This window comes from Peromyscus californicus, unplaced genomic scaffold (assembly GCF_007827085.1).
Source record: "Peromyscus californicus insignis strain IS unplaced genomic scaffold, ASM782708v3 Scaffold_6__1_contigs__length_162567912, whole genome shotgun sequence".
Lineage (NCBI taxonomy): Eukaryota > Metazoa > Chordata > Mammalia > Rodentia > Cricetidae > Peromyscus > Peromyscus californicus.
The window spans coordinates 108,768,384-108,790,743 of NW_026294584.1; the positions used below are offsets into that span (position 1 = coordinate 108,768,384).

Below are 22,360 nucleotides of genomic sequence, written 5' to 3' on the forward strand. Positions count from 1 at the left end.
ACAGCATTTACCTGCCCATTTCAAGATGAGACGTTCATCATACCTGTCCCTAGTACAAACGCATGCAATTAAGGGAAAGGCTAACTGCTGGCAGTGTCACTCACTGAGGACTGTCCACTTGCCAGGGGAGTTCTGAGCACTTGTCACTTATCCTGACCAACTCTATGAGGTATGTTCCTTTAGAGGGGAGGGAGGGAGGCTTCAAGAGAGTAAGGAACCCCCTGGCCAGAGAGCATACCCTTAGGAAGTGACTCATCCCTTGGGTCTGAGGAATTTGCTATTACTAGGTGTCTGCACTATAGCACACTGCTCAACTTTTCATGTGCATACAAATTAGCACAGGATCTTGTTAAGTACACATTCTGACTCTGGAGGTCTGGAGTGGGGTCTGAGATTTTATACTAATACACCCCCGCCCTCAGTAATCATGAGGCAGCTGGGTCATGTATCACACCTTGAATAGCAAGGCACTTTCCCATGACAGAGACACAGCTCCCTTTTTCACGGGCAGAATGATAGTTCAGTAGTTGCAATCATGGGCTCTCAAGTGATGACTTCACCCTGACACATCTGAGACCACATGGAGACGAAGAAGATACCAATCCAGAAGCAACAGTAGTTATGGAATGCATCCACTTCCATGTATTTTTACAGTAAAAATGCGTTAAAAAATCTTTCACAAAAGAAACTTAAAAAAACACAAGTAGGCTATTGAGTCCTCCTACCCCCTGAACACTCTTTCAGGCATCAGTTGTATGGGGGGGGGGGTCCTAAATGGTTTGATTTAATCATACAAAATACTCATCCATCATACCTCATCAGCACTCGTACGTGAAGTGGGAGGTGGGGAGATAGGCTCACAAGAATCAGTTTCCAATAAAGGTTACAGTAGATTGAAGAGAATTCTACTTTTCTGCTTAGTGTACAGTTTTCCGTACTTTGAAAGTGCAATACTTTCAAACCAGATCTGATGTACGGAATTAAGGTTAAATTGCTACAGCAGAATTCCCCAGACACCGAGACAGGCTCAGTTTAAATGCTCACTACCATTTCTTACAACGAGACAGACATCTTGATGTTAACATCAGGACACCATCCAACATTCCTCCTTGACTTTTACTTGCTTATAACCCATAGACTGTGATCAAGAGAATGAATCAGTCACATCACGGACTGTGCTCGAAGTAGTGAGAAACATCCCAGCGGCAGAGCCTCAAGCGTGACACCTCCAAGTTGGCTCTCAGGAAACAGATGAACTAAACATCGTCACTCAGTTGCTCAGTTGTCTTCCTCAGCATTAGTACTGTAGTCAGTGCATGCTTGTAGGGAAAACTCTGCTAGTAAAAGCAGCAATCACAGACTCCCTGACCCCTTTAGCTACAGAGTGTACACTGTGTTTGATTCAGGAAAGGAACTTTGATCATTTCCCCATAACTATAGCTACTCAGTGTAATGTTACGTATAAACCCTAGGACAAATAACGCTATGAACAATGTAATATTGATCTGTGCATAGTGTTTTATAAAAAAGATTGGCCCACACAGTGCTTTTCATCAACACAGAAAGAGCATTAAGCAAGAAATAAATGAGTGAAGAACAGAGAATGCAAATGAATGCTTGATTATTCATGAGCAGGCTCTCCATGGAGAAATGATAGCCCCCACAAACTGAAGCTTTACTGATTACTTATATAGTCTCCCATTTTAAAACAACTTTACATACCTGATTTAGTTTAAACTATATTCCCAAGAATCAGTCTGTTCATATTCAGAAATATAGACACATATCACATTCCTCACAGCTAGACTTTTGTCATAAATTCTCTTTTATACAAAAAAAGGCAACAGTTGTTTAATTTTTTTCCAACAGGCTCTATTAATTACAATTTTAAACTCTACATACAATGATTGGCTGGTTTTCTTTTCTTTTTCTTTTTTTTTTTGTCTTTTTTCTCCCCTCCCCTAATACAGTACCATGGGAACAACAGTGATTGACTTGCAGTTTTTGTGTCTGAATGGGAAATGTGAAACAGTACTACAGAAATACAAATGCACTGTCAGCAGCGGTCTGCTGTAGCGGTCCAACAGGTACAAGCAAACACTTTGGCTCAGCTAGGCAGTAATCCACTTAAACCACTTCTCAGGGCTACAGCTGACCCAGCCACACCTCCTGAGGGTTCAGAAAATGGGTCTATTTTAGAAAGAAAAACCATTACATTTTATTTTGCTGTCCCCCCAAATAAAGAACAGGGTCACCGGGATGGAGGTTTCCCAGTTTCTTCCTTGCCCTTCAATCCTTCAGACTTGGATTGCGCTTTCAAAGTGCATAGTCAGCTATTCTGGGAATAAGCAGCCCCAGTGCTTTTTAAATATCACGAGAGAGGTTTCTTCCACCAACGTCCACTCCTTTGCTCCATGAGATTATGCTAAACCTTTCCATGTTGGAGACATTTACATCTCCCTTATCCCAGAAGCATAAGGTCCTACATTCCATCTCTTCAGCTTCACACTGGACCAGACAACCCAGAAGCAGCTTGTCTGTTCCTTCTAGAGGCTGACAAGCTGTGGCGGGCACTGCTGTAAGTGAGATGTATTCTGTGGTGGAGCTGATGAACCTGACCACCTGAGCTAAGGCTGTATTTGGTTAATGGCAGCCAAGCTTCTTGTTTCTGCACCTTCCTGGGCCAGGGAGAGCACAAACTGTTCTTTGAACCAACTGTAACTCAAGATCATAAAGTTTCTTAGCGCTGTGCACTGTAGTCATAAATATCCTTCATTTGCAGTAGTATTCTGTCACACAGCCTGGCCACCCTAATTCATCCTAAAAGGTCCTCAGTTTGTACAAGTAGAAGTTTACTTTCTGTGTTCTGCTTTTCTGAAAAACAAGTGTTTACAACACAGCACTACATCACTTCTAACAGTTTATATTGAGTTAGATTTAATTGCATTTACTTTGAGGACATGACCAACAGCCCCATTTTCTGGAAGAGAAAGAGCTTGCCCCAAAGAGGGAACAATTCTCAACAATTCTATAGCTTGTGAAGAAACAAAATGTACATCCCTTTGGGCCATTATTTTGGCAAATGATTTTCAAAAAAAAGTATGCATTTAAAAATACTTTCTTTAATATTATACATCAGGCACAAGACTTTTCATATATATTTTTTTTCTTATAAGATTTCAAATGCATAAAATGTCCATTACTATTCATAGGTCTGTCAGGTGTCAGATGCTGCCTCAGGTAAGAAACTAAACTATTTCATGTTTGCGACCTCCCTCTTAGAACCTTTGACACGGTAAAGGTTGCAATGTGACTCAGAGTCTCAGATGCTGAGGTCGGTGCTACATTCTTTATAAGGCCGCCTTCTCTGCTCCGGGGGATTTCTGGGGCTTCTCCCGGCCTCAGCCTTCAGACCAGCCTCCTCCTTTTCTCGGTGGCCAACCTTGTCATCCCGGTTCCTTTTGTCCAGAGACCGCTCTCGCCTGCGCTCAGGGGACCTGGCCCTCCTCCTGTCGGTGGACTTGGCTCTCCTCTCAGGCGAGCCCCCTCTTCTGCGCTCCGGGGACCGTCTCTGATCCAGGAGTCTTTCGAGGGACCTCCGCCGGCGGCTGGGGGAGCTGTCTCTTCTCCGGGTGGGTGACCGCTCTCGCTTCCTCTCAGGGGACACCTCCCTCCTCTTCTCATGCCTCTCCCTCCTTTCCAAAGTGTTGTCAGCGCTGCGGGTGCCTTCCCTGCGCTTCTCCGGAGACCTCTTCTTGGGGCCATTGGTGGCTGTCCGCTCCGGCTGTGCGTCTCTCCATGCATCGGGTGGCCGGTCTTTGGGCCGGCATGCCCCACTGTCGGGTTTTCTAGAAGTTCCATTCCAGGTGTGGTGTTCGTTGGGTTGTCTGCTGTGCTCCCTGTTGCCTTTTGGATCCTTCGCGAGTGCCCGCTTTTCCCCATGTTGTGATGATTTGTGAAGATCGGGTGGGTAACTGGACTCCAAGGCTGGATGCGGTCTGCGGTCTGGCGGCCCGGACCTCACTTCCGGAACACCTTGTGCACCGGTGGAGGGGCCGTTCCGGTCGCTGCTGGGGTCTGCCAGGAAGAGAAATAAGAACAACCGTTTAACATGAAGGTCCTGGGCTCCCGGCCCCCGGCCCCTCCCACACTTGACTCATTAGTCACAACAAACAAACAACTGTTAAAGCAGATTCAAAGCCAACTGAATCTGGGTTAATTTAAGAATGACTGCAACTAGTTAGGATTAAAGACTAGCAGTATGGCTTTCAACGTTTAGCTGACTATTCCCCATACCCTGAAGACAGACCATCTGAGACATTATAAATGGTTTTAGTTTTTAAAAAGCAGAACTGGAAGGGTCTGTCTAGAGGTGCCAGAACTACCGCCCCCTGACGTACACCTACTCTCCCTTGGCCACCCACCAGCTCTTTCCCAGCCTCTGTCTTTCTTCTGTATCCCTCCAATACCATTTTATTTGAACAATACTTGTTCTGCTTAAAGTTAACCTAGAACACAGACCTGGATGGGCACGAGGAAAGCTTTCTGAGGGTTAAAATTAGTCGCTGGCTTATCTGGATGGTGACCTAACAAGCAGGAGGACAAGCCACTGGGGATCTGCATGTCACAGAAAAAACACACTTCTACTTCTAGAAAATGATTCAGGGTATTGGGCAAAGGGGGTTATCTAGGCAACACACAGGGCAGATGTTAACTGTCAAATGTGACACCAGCTTGAAGGTCCACTGAATTACTTTTACATTTTACTATTTTGTTTACTTTTGAGTAAAGTAAAAAAAACAAGGAACTGTATTTAAAAAAGCTTTCTGCCAGAAAAAAGTGAGGGGGAATAGGATGTTAGATGCACCTTTAAGTGAGTTGGGACTTACAAAATCTCTACGTTTAAAGCACCTTTCCTTATGCTGTAAGAAGCAACCATAATGATATGCGAGAGCTGTGGACTCGGTGGACTACTTCTCAGTTCACTCAGGCATCCACAGATCTAAATGCTGGACAGCCCATGACAAGTCCCACTTATCATTAAACTATCTGAACTGACACCACAACCCTTTAAGGCAGCATCTTGAATTTATGCAAGCCTTTGCAAAGCGGGATGTTTTGTTGCAATGATAAAACTATCAAGTTTTGGGTGCCTGAGCTGCTGAACTGCAACGTGGGATACAGGGCTTTGAAAACATCTTCCATGAGACAGTCAGGATGACAGTAACCAAATGGTCTGTCTCATGAAGGAGCTCTCCAAACCCAGGACAAGCTCAGCGAAGGGAGAGAGACAGAGTAGAACACGAGTCCTCACAGCCTTAATTCTTTTTACTGAGAGGGGGGCTTCTAACACTCATTTTGGGTCAGCAATCCCTCTTTAAGTTGACCCCTGTGGTGCAAAAACATTTTTAAAAAAATGCGTGTGCAATATGCCAAGAAAACTTTATTTACAACACCAGGATGTGGTTCACAGGCTGGAGTTTGCTGAGAGACCCCTGAACAACCAGGAAATCTCCTCTCCCTGTCCAGCAAAGCCTTACCCACCAGGGAAGAGCTCCATGATGAGGCTCGTTCTTTCTAAAGGCTGGGTGTGCTACCGAGACAGAGACAAAGTCATTCCACACTTGGGGGAGAGAAGCACTCGGGTAGCTGTAAAGCTAACCTACGTTCTGACTCTATTCTTAAGACAAGGGAGTGCAAACTTCAACAGGGTCAGCCATGTACTTACAATTCAAAGAACGCAGGGTGCTCAGAATGAATTGCCAAACATATCAAAATAGAGCTAAGCAGAAGCAATGAGGAAATTAGGCCACAGCACAGAAACACCTAGTATTGATTGAGCTACAAACCGTAGTTTGATTATGGCCCATAAGGTAGAAGCAAGCCTCCCCGAGCTTTTCATTTCTCATACATGCAGCGATATTAGGAGGTATCATCGCTGTAGGAGGGAGGGCCCAGCACCAAGAACAGTCAGAGAGAAGGAGAGAGAGAGAAAGAGAAAAAGTTGAACATTTAGATTCCCTATAACAAGAAAGAAAGAAAAAAAAATCTTCATTTGTTAACATAGGGCAAAGAGAGTTTATTTGTCCGGTCAGTCTAAGGCAATACCCAAGGCTGCAGGGACCGACCGCAATTGAACAATGACCTTTTTAGATAGCTGTAAGATGACTCCAAAACCCAGATGATGATGCATCCTTTTGTTTTTTTGTTTTGTGATTTTTTTTTCAAACAACTGGAACAATGACAAGCTGGCATAGGAGAGCATTAACAATAAACAACCAAAGAACCAAGTCCCCTCCCGCCCCCCCCCCCCCAATACCGCGGCAGTTAAATTAAGTACAAAAAACTCATTACAAAAATAGCCTCACAGAGAAGCAGGTTCCAGTCAAGTCAGAAAAATATTGGAACTTAACATATTATAACCCATTTGTAACTCTAATCAATAGAATTAGAGAGATTTAGTCCAAATGACGCATGGAAACATTACAGTAGCACAACCCTGGCATGTTCAACCCTTTGTGGAAAACCATGTAGTTCAATGATCTTTATTTTTAGCCCAAAGAACATTTGTTAGTGTTGGATTTTCATCCTCAGTGCAACAGACATAGGTTTGGAGAAGATACACAGGTTACTGACGATGGCCCTCAAGTGAGACATCACATCCAACAGAAGCATAGGAAAGACAGAAAAGGGAGACACGTTACACAGGTTCAGTGGTATCCATACACCGAACGGCCAGAAGTTCAGCACAGTGTGCAGCCATGGCACCTGATGTTGTCATTAAGGTTCCCTCTGATTGGACACCCACCCCCCCCCCTTACCTCAGACCCCTCATATTGTGCACCGGGTACCAATGTCCAACACCTGGAAAGGCTGCCCTGCGAAGGAGCCACTCTCCTCCTTGAACTATGTCTGAAATTGAGCATCTCATTGAGCCCAAAATGCATCTGGGAATTGTGCAGAAAGACGTTCAGAAAAGAGGGTGATAACAGATAAATCCCGAATAAAGGGGACCAATGTATATGGGGATCTTTCAATCACAGTTTCTATAGAAACTTTTGTAGACCTTTGGTTGGGAAAAAAAGCCCTACATCTAGGGCATAGCTTCCTTTTTTTTTTTAAATTTTAAATTTTAAACAAGAATCTCAAATAAATAGGACATAATTATCACAATATACAATATTTTGCCATCAGAACACTAAGCTAGGTAAAGAGCATTGCTGTCTACTCAAACTATGTTAAAGATACGACAGAGGAACTCTTCATATCACCTGGCTTTCCTCATAGGAAAGGTATAGTAGCATGTTTCCCTCATGATGAGCGCTGGGAATCTATTTCATCCTTTATCATTTAAAAACATATGGCTAATAGATCAACATTTGTTTGTTGTTGTTTGTTTGATAGTGTGGGCTCAGGTGGTCTGATTTGGGGTAAAAGACCAGTTGAGAGGGACAGAGAACTGTCATATACAGAGTCTAAACAAAGTGAGCAAAGCCCCCCAATCTCAAAATTTCACACCTCTGCAATAAAGTAACAAGAAAAACAAAACAAAACAAAAAACAAAACAGAGCAAAACAAACAAAGAAACAAACCCAACTAGATATTGTGCCTCAACACCAGTCGGGCAACCTGCTTCTTTAAAGGACTGTGTAGTCATTTGTGCTAACAATTGGATCTGAGAAACAGTTTGGCACAGTTCAACAAACATTCCTTCGCTCCTGGTTGGACTAGACAGAATGTTCTCTCTGATTATCAGAAAGGGGGCTATCAAGATCTTGTCTTAGGCCATGCCCCAGTCCATGTAAGCAAGCAAAGGATGAAATGTGTAGAGATTTCAGAACAAGCGCGGCAAATAACCACATGGTGCGAGAGGCTGGTAAGACACTGGTGAATAGGGAAACAAAAAGGACTTTCCTGCTGCCGTTCTGGAGACAAACTCATGGAGTCATGCCAGGGAAGGAAGGGATGTTTTCATAGTTTGACCCACCATATTCTGGGACTGAGCCGTCTCCCCGCCTCAGAAACAGACGAACTCTGCGGCCACCATTCTTTATCAGTTCTATGGCCCGAGAATGTTTCATGTTTTTGGTGGTCTCACCATTGATCTCTAGAATTTCATCACCAATCTGTCAGAACAAGAGACAAAGTGAAATGGTCACACCAGGTTTGCATGAGCTATGGAAGTCTTTTTGACTCAGAATTCTTCCCCTCACTGGTTCCCCATATACACATTAGGCATATTCCAGAATTTTTTCTATTGCTCAGGATGTAGCAGTGAAAATACTCAACCCTCGTGGCACTTAGATTCTAATGAGGGAAAGGCAATTTGTAGGAACACTGTACAAGTCGTACGTTACATAATGTTAAGTGCTAACTGAAGCAAAAGCGCTGTAAGAGACTATGAGTTACTGAGGAGGACACAGCATGGCCCCAACTGAGGATCTCTGTTCCATGGACGGACCCTTGGGTGCAATCTCCTTTACTCTGGATGTAGGTTAGAATTAGTGGGTTGTTTCGAATCACAAGAATATGGTAAATGTGACAGGATATCCGGTCAAGGCATTACAAAATAATTGTCTTCTGTCTTTCTTGTTCTGTGTTCTCTCATTTGCTCACCCTGATGCATGTTGTGGGGTGCCTACTGTGGTGAATGTGTTCCCCAAAGGCGCTGTGTTGAATGAAGACTTTGACCCATAGTCTGCGATGCTAGTGATCAATGGTAGCATAAAAGGAAGTTAGGTGACTGAGGGCATGTCCTTGAAGGGGATACAGGTAGCCTGGCCCCTTGCTCTCACTCTTTCCTATTTCCCATGAGGTAAGGAGTTTTGCTATGCCATACATCCTTCCACCTCACTATAACACTCTTTGCCTTCCAAACAGGCCTCAAAACAGGAACCTCTGAGACTGTGAGGCACAATATGCTTCTCTTCACTTTAGGCTTATTTCTGTAGGCATCTGGTTCTGAAATCTAACTAATATATCACCCTATGGAGTTCCATGATAAGAAAATGAGAGAAAAGCCTGGTGTGGTGATGCATGCCTTTAATTCCAGCACTTGGGAGGCAGAGCCAGGTGGATCTCTGTGAGTTCGAGGCTAGCCTGGTCTACAGGGTGAGTTCCAGGACAATCAAGGTTATGCAGAGAAACTCTGACTCAAAAACCAAAACACAAAACACCAAAAAAAAAAAAAAAAAAAAAAAAAAAAAGAACATGAGAGAAGACTCTAAGACTCCAGCCACAGGCTGACAGGCACCTAAGCCTGGAAACAGCCACAATGAATGAGCTCAGAAGAGAAATCTTCCATGTGAGTCTTCCACATACCTTCCTAGGCACTGTGCAAAATCAGAATGAACAAAACAGGCCCGAATCTGACTCATACTCAGCTTACATTCTAGAAGAAAGAAGAGGCAAAGTACTGGCTTTGGAATCCATGCCACGAGCTTGGATCCCATCTCACGTCTGTCAAGTAATCAATTCCAGGGCCCTTCAACCTCCTGCAGCTCAGTTCTTCAATTGCAGAGGGGGGTGAAAACAACCTCATGCTACAAAGCTCAAGGGACCAGAGGATAAATGTGTCTTAGGAGCTGTGCACAGCTGTATAGTAATGCTATTTCATACTATTAGAAACTGTTTCTTCCAAATATCCATCATTTTTCACCGCTTAATTCTAGAAACTATGCTCTGCTTCCTCAATTAAGAAAAGGCTCAGTTTGGGGCCAGTGAGATGGATCAGTAGGCCAAGGCCACAGGCAAAGTCTAAGGAGCTGACTTTGATCCCTGGGACCCACACTGTGGAAGGAGAGAACTGACTCCTGAAAGTCATCTTACTGGCTCCACATGTATGCCTAGACACATATACACATATAGAAGAAGCAGAATAGTATATAAAAATAAGAAACAACAAGAAGCCAAACACTTCAGCCTGAAAATGAAAAACAAGTATAAACACATTATTGAGTTCCTCACTCTTGGCTTGTGTGTGTGCGTGTGTGTGTGTGTGTATGTGTGTGTGTGTGTGTGTGTGTCTTTCTGCTCAGGTAGCTCACTTTTCTTCCTTTCCTGATGATCTCTTAGCTGCTGCAGTGGCTCCCTAAGTGTTTCAAGTTATGTAACTTACCTAAATGCCATGATTTGCCTCTTTTCAATCACCCAATCCACACAGATAGTAACAAACATTAAACAGCTCAAGAGAACAGAGAGCCCTGGGTCTGTGTCTTTTCTAATTCTCAGGCTGGGTATGCCCAAGCTGTGACATGAGGGCACACATGGCTGAGGAGGGTTATAAATGTGGCCCAACACAAAACTCTTACTCAAAACTTTATGAGATTTATTTTTGATAATTTGGTTTTTTTTTTTTTTTTTTTTTTTTTTTTTTTTTTTTTTTTTTTTTTTTTTTTTTTTTTTTTTGTAACTTGATTTCGAGGTTCTGGTATGTGACCTTTGTAGATAATAATGTTGTTTCACAATTTTAAAAGGGTTGACACCCCTGTAGCAATTCCCAGTGTATTAGAACTATTGACCCCATTGGGGTCTAGGGTTGACTGGGAGTCTCTGCGGCTAAGGACAAGCAGCTGGTGACAGCTAGAGAAAGAATGAGCTCTCTACTCAGAATCTATAGGGCTACTTGGATTTCCTCCCTTCTATGCATTCTGCACTGTCCAGTTTCTTGTGACAGGATGTGCCTACTGTAAGAGACTAAGACCAGAACAATGGGGAAGGCATTCAAAAAATACCCACTTTAAGTATGCTTTAGAAAGAACCATGACAGGAGCCATACATCCAGTGTCCTGAAGGCTGTGGGAATGTCAAGCAGCGACCACAGATGACATATGTACAACCACTCTGGCCCCTCTCTACTTACCCTCATCTTTCCACATCTTTCCGCAGGACCATCCTCTGCTAAGCGCAGAACATAGAGGTCCATATTATACTCTCGTCCCCCTCGAAGACTAAAGCCAAATCCCTTGGCTCCTCTTTCCAGTTCCACAGTGTAAAAATCTTGCTCCTATTTGAAGACATTAAATGCAGTCATTCTGGGGGAACTTAGATCCCCACCCATTTCTCTTAGTGACTTTGCAGAAAGGCACAGACTATCTGCAACCCCCATCTTGTGACTCTTGTTTATTAATCATCCGAGGAGTTAGGAATCCTGCATCTGTAAACATTCATGAGCATGTCTTGATACATGCATACATTTACAACACTCAGTAAGGCTGCAGCTGACGTTTTAGGCAGGGAAATTTTCCATTTCATCAGCCCAACCACTGGCTGCTGTGTTGCTAAATGGCCCATTCCTGGTAAATGCTAGCAGTGCCCTAAGTCCGCTTTTAGAGATGAGGGCTCCGTTTCCATTCTGCTTGGAGAAGGCCAGCAAAAACATTTACCTTTGGATCACCCCTGTTCCTCAGATTTGTATCACTGGCTGTTACTTGTGCATTCCCAACCTGAGGACAAGATTTGCACTCTAGGGGGTCTTATCTGAAATTCACTAGCTAGAGGAATGTCTCCTACACAAAGACACTTGCTTGGCAGCAGCAGGTTTTGAAAACCATGAGAAGCGAGACACTAGCTGTCTTGCTTCTCTGATCACTGAGTCTTGTGACAGCCTTTCTTCCTTCGCCCTCAGAAAAGAGCACCTAGGAATATTTTTCAAAGGCAGTAAAAACAAAATGTCATTTTCTAGACAATCAAATTTGAGCACACATCTGGTTAAACCACCTCCCCAAAAAAGGCTGTTTATTTCCAAATAAGGGTTCTTTGAAGACTTCTTCCTAAAGCTAGCTAGCTTCAGGAAGTTGGAGGGCAATGAGGAAGATGGACAGAGAAGAGGAAGTGGCCCTCACCTGGGCAGCCTGCGGTCCTTTGAACTCAAACTGAGAATCCTGCTTTGGTTTGGTGGTATTCCTGCCAAAATGACAGACACAAATATAACAGCAATCCCAGGAGAAACAAGAAAGAAAAGCCAAAGATGTGTGTACATGAGGCAGGGGCTACTTTATCCCTTCAACAATGCTGATGACAACAGTAACGGTAACAACAGAGGGCCCAAGCCACATCTGACCTTGTTTCCTGGGTCCCCTGCTGAGAAGGGGCATGAGTAGTGGTGATGGTGGCGATCTTCTCAGCATTGGTCAGCAGTGTGGCATTTGAGGACTCTGTAAGGCAGAGCATGAAGACATGAGGGCCTTAGAGAAGACATCAACCAACTGGGAGGCATGCAGAAACCCTGGACCGAGATGAAAAAGCCTGGCTTCTCTGTCTCCATTTCCAAGAGCTGACTAAAACTTCTAAACAATCAGGTGGCCAATGAACCTTCCCGAAGACCATGTGTGTCCCACAACTCTCCTCCCCACCAGACATTTCCCCAGAAATGTAATGTGGCTTACACAGCCGGATCACCCCTGTCCTGCCACTGAAAGGTGGTGGCATGTGCCATCAGAGCACTGCGCCCCACTGGAGTTCAAGAACTTTACAGGATGATGATAAACGGCTTTGCTAACTTCTCTTGCAATTTATCGGCTATATTTGGTTGAGTCTGCTTGATTTCCTCGTCTGAATACGAAAACTCAGAAATGCTGTACCATCTTGTTAAATACATAGATCTACTTTCTTCCCCATTGCTTTTAATGAAGCCCAACTGCAAAGATGGGACGCTTGACAAATTTCATTTAGTATCTCTTTGAAAGATTAATTTTAAGACTTGCATTAGCATAACCAGTGTTTATAAATATAAGTCATATAAATTATGAAGCCACCTTAATGTAATGAATACAATTATATTCATATGTAAATTGACTTTCTTCTCCACTAATCAAATTCAAAACCAACTTCATTAATCTCTAGAAGTTTAGAGGCTCAGAATCTGAAAATACTCATGAATGTCACCATGCTCTGCACACTGACATGCATGTAAAATACAATCACTTGTTAGCAATGGCTAATCATTCTCTATTTACTAATCATTTGCTAATTTCTAATCATTTCTCTATTTAGATCAAGCCGGCTGGCAGCTAACCATGAGCAAGTCCTACTTTCAGTATTTATTTTTAAATTGACGCTGAAACTTAGTGTAGATTTTCTAATCAGGAAAACACTAACCGTGGTTGTCAAGTTCTAGTGTGAGTCTGTACATGTCCATTTCATTCATGGAGCACCTTGGAAACTCAAAGTCCTATGATTCGTAGTTTAGCATTTGCTGAATACAAATCTCTACCTACCAGGTACAATAGGTTTCTATGGGGAAATGCTTTAGGTATTCTAAGCCTAGAAACCTGGACTATATCTTTCTCTACTGAACTCTTGGAACAAAAGACAGCTCGCTTATCCCAACTGCTGGTGGTCTATCTTCTGTTTTCATTTCTTAAGCATGTAGTCAGCTAGTATCTAACTTCCTAGTTCTTTCTTTTTCATTATATGCCATGCATGAGTTTCGAGATCTCAGACGCAGATTCAAATCACTGCTTTCCTCCTCATTAGGTACGAGCCTGATTTTTCTTATTTGGTAAAAGGAGACCTACCCCTTCATGTGGATGAAGGGCTAGAAAGTGTTTAGTAGACTGCCTGACATGTATGTCATGAGTGTCCAGTGTGTATCTACTCTACCTTTGGGCCTTGCTACTAGTAAAAACATTTTATTAGTTTCTCTGGGAGCTTCTTAAAGCTATATGAGCTCTCTGCAAAATGACAAAGTTTAATCTGATTTTTTTTACAGTTTCTAGTCTAGCCCCCAAAGCTTATTACTCATACAGGCAAGGCACAAAAATCTAACTGGATCCAGAGAACTGCTTCTGTATCCCAGTCATGTTTCAGGACAGTGTTCCCCAGAATCTGTTCTTATCAAATGTTTCTGTAGCTATCAAGGGAAAGAGTGTGTGGTCAGTTAGGAAGTAAGGTGTGAAACAAAGGGGAACCTGCCTCGGAGCACCTCTTGGGCTTTCTCTATCTGGTACGGATACAATGTGCCCTGTGCCCTCTGAGTGGGGAGGTGGTGCTCAAGTCAGCTGAGAGGCAGACTGCTCAGTGGTTGCAAGGTCAGACTGCAGAGTCTTGACAGCTTGTTCTGCATCCTACGCTCTGAAGCTTACTGCACAGGCCTTGGACAAGATGACGTAAGTGTTTGCTGCCTCAGTTCCCTCACTTTACAAGAGGAACAACGGAAGTCTCGAAGGAAACTGGCGCAATGATTATAAGTCAAAAATCGGATAGTGCTGGACACATAAATATGAGCCAAAATGGTAAGAATATGTGAGGGCATTTATTGTTACTACTTATTACCACCATCATTATTAATGATTAAGAGAACATTGGTGAATTTTAACGAATGCTATTAAAAGACTGCAGGAACACCAGCTCTTTACATCACTTCCATACCAGGGCAGCTATCCTGGAGAACTGAGGTGTAAGTCTACGTGGTATTTCATAAAGCAAGTTCACTGTGCCAGTACAAGATGAGGGATAGCACAGCCTGTCAGTATGACTCTCCGGAACATTTATGAGCGTGGGCACTGGTCTCGTATCACACTTCATAGTGCTCACGGTCACACACTGCATAAAGATTATCCAGGAAATTATGGTGGTGTTTGGGCCATAACGAAATCATAAATGGGACAAAGAAGAATGTTTCCTTGTAATTAAAGTGATTATAACTGCTGAATGAATTCCTTTAGAATGTTGGTGTGCTGTTGGTCACCAGCATTTTCTGGGCACACTGAATCCCATTGTTAAGCAAATTTTGTATTTCTGTTGTTTTTGTGATTTGGTGGCATATGATAATCGCCCACTACACATGTAAATAGAATGCCAGCAATAATTTTCCTTCAATTCTTTACTTACGATGTTTCACAATGCAAATTGTTTGGGTGTTGAAGCTCAATTTTCAACATTCAAAACACATTAACACTTAATATGCTACTGTGGGTTTGATGTATTTTCCTTCTCCCATGGATTGTCGTACTATTTAGTTTACAGTGTGCAAAGCAAACACTGTACCTTGTAGGTCCCCTATGCTAATCACCTATCATTCGATTCTTCTCTCTCCATAAAGCAAGCAGCTACAATGAATGTCTCACTTTACAGATGTGGATCTGAGGCATAGGAAGATAAATAACACACTCAAGACCTCCCAGGAAGCAAGTGGAGATGTTGGGACGTGAAGCCAAGGCTCATCTCACAGTTCATTTCCCAACACTTACTTTATTTTGCCTAGGAATTATAATTATCAAGAAAATCATACCCAACTGGTACATTCCTTTCAAATAAGCAATGCTTTAATTTTACTACATGAATATCAGTACCTTCACTAATCACCATCAATGATTCCTTAAAATATAGCCTATCCCTGTCTACTGGATTTTATAAGCCATCTTCAGAGCATCAAAATAACTTAAATAGGCTTGATTTCCAGTATGCTTTTACAATATCAATAAAATTAGACTTATTTTCCATAAACATTTAAGTCTTCATTTGGAATTAAACCAAGATTACATCTGCCAAACACTGTCCAACTTTTAAAAACACAGAGATACAGCCCATTATCAACAATGTATTGTAGCTCTAGCTCCCAAGCAAAATTTGCCTTGTATAAGAGACAAAGTACCAAGGGGCCTGAAAGAAGAGCACACGCTTCCCTGTATGCTAACAGCAATGGTACGAGGGAGAGTCACATCACATGTGACTGTCACAGTTCTCTGGCAGTGAGCAGACTGAGCATTTTGGAGACAAAATCTAGACAGTGCCTATACCCTTTATTATTAATACTCTAATAATAATTAATGTTATTATTAAATAGCATTTACATCTCCCAGAGGAACGAAGATGGATATTACTACATTTTTCAAATCCATCACATATCATGAAAAGCACATCCTAGCTCTCAAGGCACTGTGGAGGGCTATTCTAAGCCAGGGTACTTACTCTTCTGACAGGAGCTTCTACCTCAGGTTTCAACCTACCCCCGCTGACAAATGGTTACCATGCTAACCTCATTGCCATGCTAATATTCTTACCTTCCCTGATGAAATATACATTGAAAAGCCAAGCAAATCAACAAAGGATGCAATCTTTTTTTCATAAATACTTTAACTGCAAACACAATAAGTGTCTGGAAACAGCATGGGCAAACCTAAATCCTATGCATATGTGACACCGTTGGGAGCTTTTTACTATTCCTCCTCTTCTCCCAAGGAAACCACAGAATCTGTACTGCCAAGCTCTGACTTATCTATAAGCAAATACTTTGAATAACAGTGAAATGAAATATTAGTTACATTTTTAAGCTCACACAATTTTTTATCTTGAACTTGATTCTGTATTAGCCAAGCTCAGTCATGTTCTTCTCTACCTGATCAAAGTCTTATTCCCACTGAAACTGCACAGGCATTTCTATGCAATACAGGTATGGTTTCATTCTGAAAATTCAAGCTCAGATTCAGTATGTTCAGCTATCTTCTAGGCCTTTCTGAGTTGTCACTATATATTTACTAGCCCTTGCTCATAATCATGGAAGAGGCTCTTCCTCTACTCTACCATACTTCTTGATCACTAACATGTAAAAGGCAGAGAGGTAAGGGGTCCTCATTTGGTACAAGATCTGTGAAACTAAAGATGATGTCCTGGATCAGCGGTTCTCAACTTGTGGGTCATGACCCCCTTGGAGGTTGAACGACCCTTTTACAGGGGTCACCTAAGACCATCAGAAAACACAGACATTTCCATTGCGCTACACTATGATTCACAACAGTAGCAAAATTACGATTATGAAGTGGCAATGAAAAGTTTTATGGTTGGCCCTTTATGGTATTATTAGGAAGGCTGAGAACCACTGGCCTAGAGGGGAGTAGAGTAAGGGAGATTAGGGACAGAATGAGGCATCTGAAGACGGGAACAGAGAACCAGGCAGCAGGAGCTGAACAATGCAGCCAGGGTGGTGCCTCATGCCTGTAATCCCAACACTCAGGAGGCTGAGGCAGGAGGATCTCAAGCTTGAGACCTTGTTTCCAGACAACACCAAAAGAAATAACTAACAAAGCCAAAAACATCCAGGGCATGTTTTTAAGCATTGCCCAGATACTAAAGTGAGGATCAATGGTCTTGCTGTGCAGGCCTAGGATTCCTGAGAACAATACCAAGGAGCATGGATTCACTGTGGTTTAGAACTTCAGCCTCTTTGGGATATCGCCAAACGACTGGTCTTCAGGTTATTCGGTATGGTGACCACTCAAATGAAACATCCGAAGGAGACCAGAGTTCCCTAACTCCAAGAGCTGCCCACCTCACTTCCCAAACCTGTCCTACAAACCATACACAGAGGAAACGGATCCAGCAGGGTTTCACCCCGCGAGATGGTGAAGGCCATTCTCCCTTTCCATGTTTGCCAGTCACTGGAATCTGAACTCCCTTGCCTCAGGCTCCAGTTTCAGACCCTCTAATGAATGGACACCACATGTTCTTCCTATGCCTTCACCTGGCTCCTGACAGTCATTCAAGTCACTGTAGAGAGTTTGATTATCATTGCAATGATTTCCTGAAACACCATGGAGAAAATCCACATCCTTAGAGAGCCCATTCTGCCTTCAAAACAAACAAACAAACAAACAAACAAAAACACTGTCTTCTAATCAAAGTAGGGTATAGAATGCCTTCCTGAACTTGACATTTAAGTATTAGTTTTAAAAGTCCTTTTAACTGCTAATTATTAGTGGCCACCCCACTACATACTCTGTATTGTTGGTGTTCAGGTTTTCAGAAAGTCTGTTGTCTATTATTATTATTATGTTGATTCTTGGTGTCCACACTGTAGTATGAGTTGCCTTTCCTGACTTCAGACTTTAGCACTTGCTTTCAGGAGGTCCCCTGCCTGCCTGCCTTCTTTTTTGAGACATTCTCATTCTCACATCTTGATTGCCCAGGACAGAGTCAGTAAGTGAATTCCCATGCCCAGTTCTTTGTTGTTGTTGTTTTAAACATCTCTTCGTGACAGGTAAACTATTTAAATACTACCTCTGGTTCTCAACCAATGTTCACTTCTTCTCTGGCTTCCCTTATCCGTTCCATTTGGAATCCAGGGCTCTGCCATTTTGTGATCACTTTTGTAAATTGCAGTAGCTTTCCAGAGAGGCAAATTGGTGGAATGGCCTCTGCACCAGATGGCAAATTACAAACCATGCATTTAAAGAAGGTGATGCATACAACCACTTAAGGAGATATATGTTCTCCTCCACAATAGGCACAGGGTATTTTTTAGAGGAAAGCACTCAGTTCTGAGAATACACAATTTTTTTTTTTTTTGGTCAGAGCTGAGGACCAAACCAAGGGCCTTGCACTCTACCACTGAGCTAAACCCCCAACCCCCACAATTTTAAAATATGTGTTTGCTTTGAAGTTAACTTTGACTGAAAAAGCACCAGCTCTGCCATTCAACTTCCCAATCCTAAGTATCACTCTCTATCAAGTAGCATATAAAATATTCATTGAAATTATGGCATTAGTGTTCTTCACCTTGGGAAACACTCATGCTTTAGAATGTAATTTACTTTGTAGCGTGTATGGAAATAATGGGGAGACAATTAAATGTTTTGGGATAAGTATTAGCTTCTTCCTAACATAAAGCTGGCTTAGAATGAGATCAATACTCAGACTTTAAGTGAACAAGCAACCCACCCTCACCGATATCAGCACATTAGCCTCACTTTTGCAATTATGAATGCTAGTCTTTTCTACTAGGTGACTTCTCACTGTGGGGGATGCTCTATGCACTGGGGGATATTTGGGACTGTCCCAAGCCTTCACCCATTAGAGGACACTGTACAAACTACAGGCATGGCCAGATGTCTCCTGGGACAGAAGTACCAATGATGTAAAAGAACCCAAAGTATTAATTTAACCAGTTAAGTAAACAAGGGTACTTCAAGTTTAATATATATAATCTGTCAAAAAATATAGACATCCAATCTTTCTTTTTGTTTTTTTTGTTTTTGTTTTTGTTTTTTGTCTTTTTTTTGGTTTTTCGAGACAGGGTTTCTCTGTGTAGTTTTGGTGCCTGTCTTGGAACTCACTCTGTAGCCCAGGGTGACCTCGAACTCACAGAGATCCGCCTGCCTCTGCCTCCCAAGTGCTGGGATTAAAGGTGTGCGCCACCACCACCTGGCCAATCTTTCTTAATCCATATTGAAAAATTATAGACAAACCAAGTAGGCTATGGCCTACTGTTCATTAAATCACAAGTATCAATATGGTCACTTATTTTGAAAAATAAAATAAGTATTGGCTCTGCATTGTCGTTAGATAGTTTTTGTGATGTCATATTTTAGTGATTGTTTAAAAAAAATAACATTATAAAAAAAAAAACCCAGATTTCCAGCTAGACTATCAGGTCAACATTACTACCCATAGTAAAGTTTTTCTATAGCACTGGAAACAAAGAGAGCAAAGGAAAAAATAAACGGAGAAAGTTGAAGGTTTTCTGGAATATTTTATATCTGCATCAAGATGGGATCATAGAGTGATAGGATTAATTAGGTCAGAGAGTGAGAAATGGTTTAGTAACAATGGCTCTGGTTCATTTGATAGGTATGTTTAGTTAGGGATAGATAAAGCTGCCTCTATATCAAAATCAAACAATTACATGAACACTAATGGGGGGGGGTGAAAGAGAGAGAGAGGAATGAGAGAGAGATAACAGTATACTTTACCATCCCCGGGGATGATCCGGAGGGTCACTGTGTTGCCCGCTTCTTTGATTAGGTTGACAATGTCAGAATGGGATTTGTTGGTGATGGAACATCCATTTACTGCCAAGATCCGGTCTCCTACTTTCAGCTTGCCACAGCGGTCAGCAGGGCTCCCCTCAATAATCCGACCTATTTTGTGAGGCATAGCCACACATGCATTGCCTGCTTTGGTATTGCGTTTTAATTTTGTTTTTAAGTTATGTGGGAATATAGTGAAGGGAGGAGAAAAGGGTTGAAAAGGGAAAGAGAAGGTTAAGTGTTAATTAATTAAAGCATTAAGCAAATGTTATTAGAGGAGAGCGCTGTGCTGATGGTCAAAACATTGGCAATACTCAGGGTGTTTAAAAAGCCACAGCTCTGAGACTAGAGTTCAAGGTCATAGTCTTTTTCTGATTGAAAATGATCACAAAACCCCAGCTTCTCTCCTTAAAACAGTTAGAATTTGGGATATTTGGCAACTTGAATCTTGAGACCCCAAAGAACTTGGTGGCCGTTGGTTTATTTGGGGCTATAAACATAAACCCCAAAGCTGGGGTGGACGCTTTTATCCACTCTGGGTTCCTGTCCCTTCATTTGCCAATTGTTATTAAAGCGTCTGCCAATGTTTTGTTCTTTCTCCATTTACAAAAATAATCACTGGACTTTGGGCGAGATTTAAGAGTCTGCTAGCGTTAAAAGTTCAATGTGAAAACACAAGGTGGACCGACCCCTTAGCTCTCTGTGTGCAGAGATGAAAGCTTTGGAAAAGAGCATAATCATCGGAGGTGAGCCTGGAGAGCACCAGCACCGACACATACTGATCCATGTGGGACCTTTGTTCAATCAGCCCAAGTAGGGAGCTCTCAGGCAGGCCCTGGTGGGCTCATTAGCTCGGATCCCCTTCCTGCTTCACAAACAAATTCCCTTAAAGGGACATAGTGAAAATCCAGCACCTATTCACACTTAGGATAGCGAAGCAAAGCTAGCCTCCAGTCATTCCCCAGCCCCCTTTCTTTCATCATCTCCTCTCTACTCATCGGCTTACACACATACATACATAATATGAAACAGGGGAAAGGGATCTGCGTGTGTGTGTGTTTATTGCACGCTTGAGGCACTCTATTGGGGGAGTTGTCTTTGAGGAGTGCTCTGGGATAATCAGGTATTTGTATAGTGAGTTCCAATGTTTTTATGCAGACTTTTAGAATTTGCTTTCTCAGAACTATCAAAACAGCTTCCTGGTGGAGCCACCTTTTGGAAACGGTGACAAAATTAATAGGGGAGTCTATAAAGTCAACTGTGCAGGCTCTTTCATTATAATTTCTACCTGAAGGGAAAACTATCGGAAAAACACACTTTGACTCCTTTGAATTTGAATGACCGAGTCTGTGTGGAACACCAAATTCAATTCAAAGAATTTTAAAAAGCAAGTGAGCTGTCCATGAATCTACAGAGGAGGCACAGTGGAAGGGAAGAGTATCCAGTTCAAGGTCCTGAGTAAGTGTAGCTCGGCTCCAAGGACAACTTGCAGGACAAAGGTCTCAAACAGCAGGCATGAAGAAAGGCTCTGCGTAGCTCGGCAGCCTCGTGCAAGGTGTTAGGGGAAGTTGAATTTGTTCATTGTAAGAATGAAGGGAAAATAATCAAAGATCAAACTGTGAGTGAAAGCATCCAATACTCATCATCCAACACAGAGCCTGTCACCTGACATACCTGCTTCTTCTTTCTGGAGACTGAAAATGAGAACTATGATAAAGTTGAGAGGGTCAAGGGGTACACTGCAGATTGGGGGAGCAATCACTTGGGATTTCTTTTCCCTGTTTTTTGTTATTCCTAAAGTCAGCAGAAAAGTCTTTGAAAGTAATTTAAAAGCAAAGCAAAATAAAACCAAATAAAAACTGGTGCCTTGATGTCAGGTCACGCACTGTGACACGCGGTGATGACTTCATCTTCGCAACTCAGAAAAGCATGGTTAGTGATGGGCGGTTGTTACTGCAGTCACACATGTGCAGAACAGGCTGACTGTCTCCTTTAGCAAGAAGCAGCTCATCAAGACTAACTGGAGACAGTGTGGTTTCTACCGGATCAGAATGTTAAAGAGCTATAGGCCCTTGTTAACTTAAGCCAATGAGTGACCTACACCACTGGCCAAGAGGTCCTGGGTGGATAAGCCATTTGAGATAAAAATTGAAGCCTGCATAATAACCCTTCCTGTCTCCCATCACCTTCCAGCGTGCTTGGGAGACAACAAGGGACTGAATCAGGAAGGAGGGTGCACACCCATTGCAACAGGAAAGAGACTCCTAGACTCAACTGGGTTCTTAGAATAATCTGGGTTCCTATTCGCCTTTATGCATGCACCCAGGAGAGAGGTAATACTTGGAAAAGGTTACAAAACATTACCCATACTTGGCTGAAATCTAAGACCTGGATAAGACCCCTAATCAAATGACTCTTAACTCAGAGTTCAGCCAGTTTCTAAAGCAACAATAAAAAAATCATTTAAAACTTCAACAGCATTCAGGTAGGGATGGAGGAAGGACACACACGAGGCGGGGGAGTATCACAGGTGGCTTTTTACTTCTACATGGCTCCTTTTCCTAGGCATCCTTATAAACATCTGCTTTTTTGAAAACCCTTATGACTTTCTGAGG

General features: G+C 42.5%; 1 protein-coding gene across 33 annotated transcripts in view; it reads right to left on the reverse strand.

Moving 5' to 3' along the window:
- Positions 1–615: 615 nt before the first annotated feature.
- Positions 616–22,360, reverse strand: part of Magi1 (membrane associated guanylate kinase, WW and PDZ domain containing 1) — a 656,033-nt gene continuing 634,288 nt past the window's right edge. For 10 of the 33 annotated variants that reach the window (XM_052721662.1, XM_052721659.1, XM_052721661.1 and 7 more), the window contains 6 exons: positions 19,689–19,892; positions 12,062–12,155; positions 11,844–11,904; positions 10,862–11,005; positions 7,988–8,126; positions 616–4,077 (listed from right to left, as the gene is read on the reverse strand). In XM_052721662.1, coding sequence (XP_052577622.1) covers positions 3,323–4,077; positions 7,988–8,126; positions 10,862–11,005; positions 11,844–11,904; positions 12,062–12,155; positions 19,689–19,892 — 1,397 coding nt within the window. In that variant the 3' untranslated portion in view covers positions 616–3,322. Of the gene's footprint in view, positions 4,078–5,849; positions 5,939–6,054; positions 8,127–10,861; positions 11,006–11,843; positions 11,905–12,061; positions 12,156–19,688; positions 19,893–22,360 lie in introns of those variants that run through there. The other 23 variants (XM_052721668.1, XM_052721670.1, XM_052721665.1 and 20 more) reach the window with 10 other exon arrangements.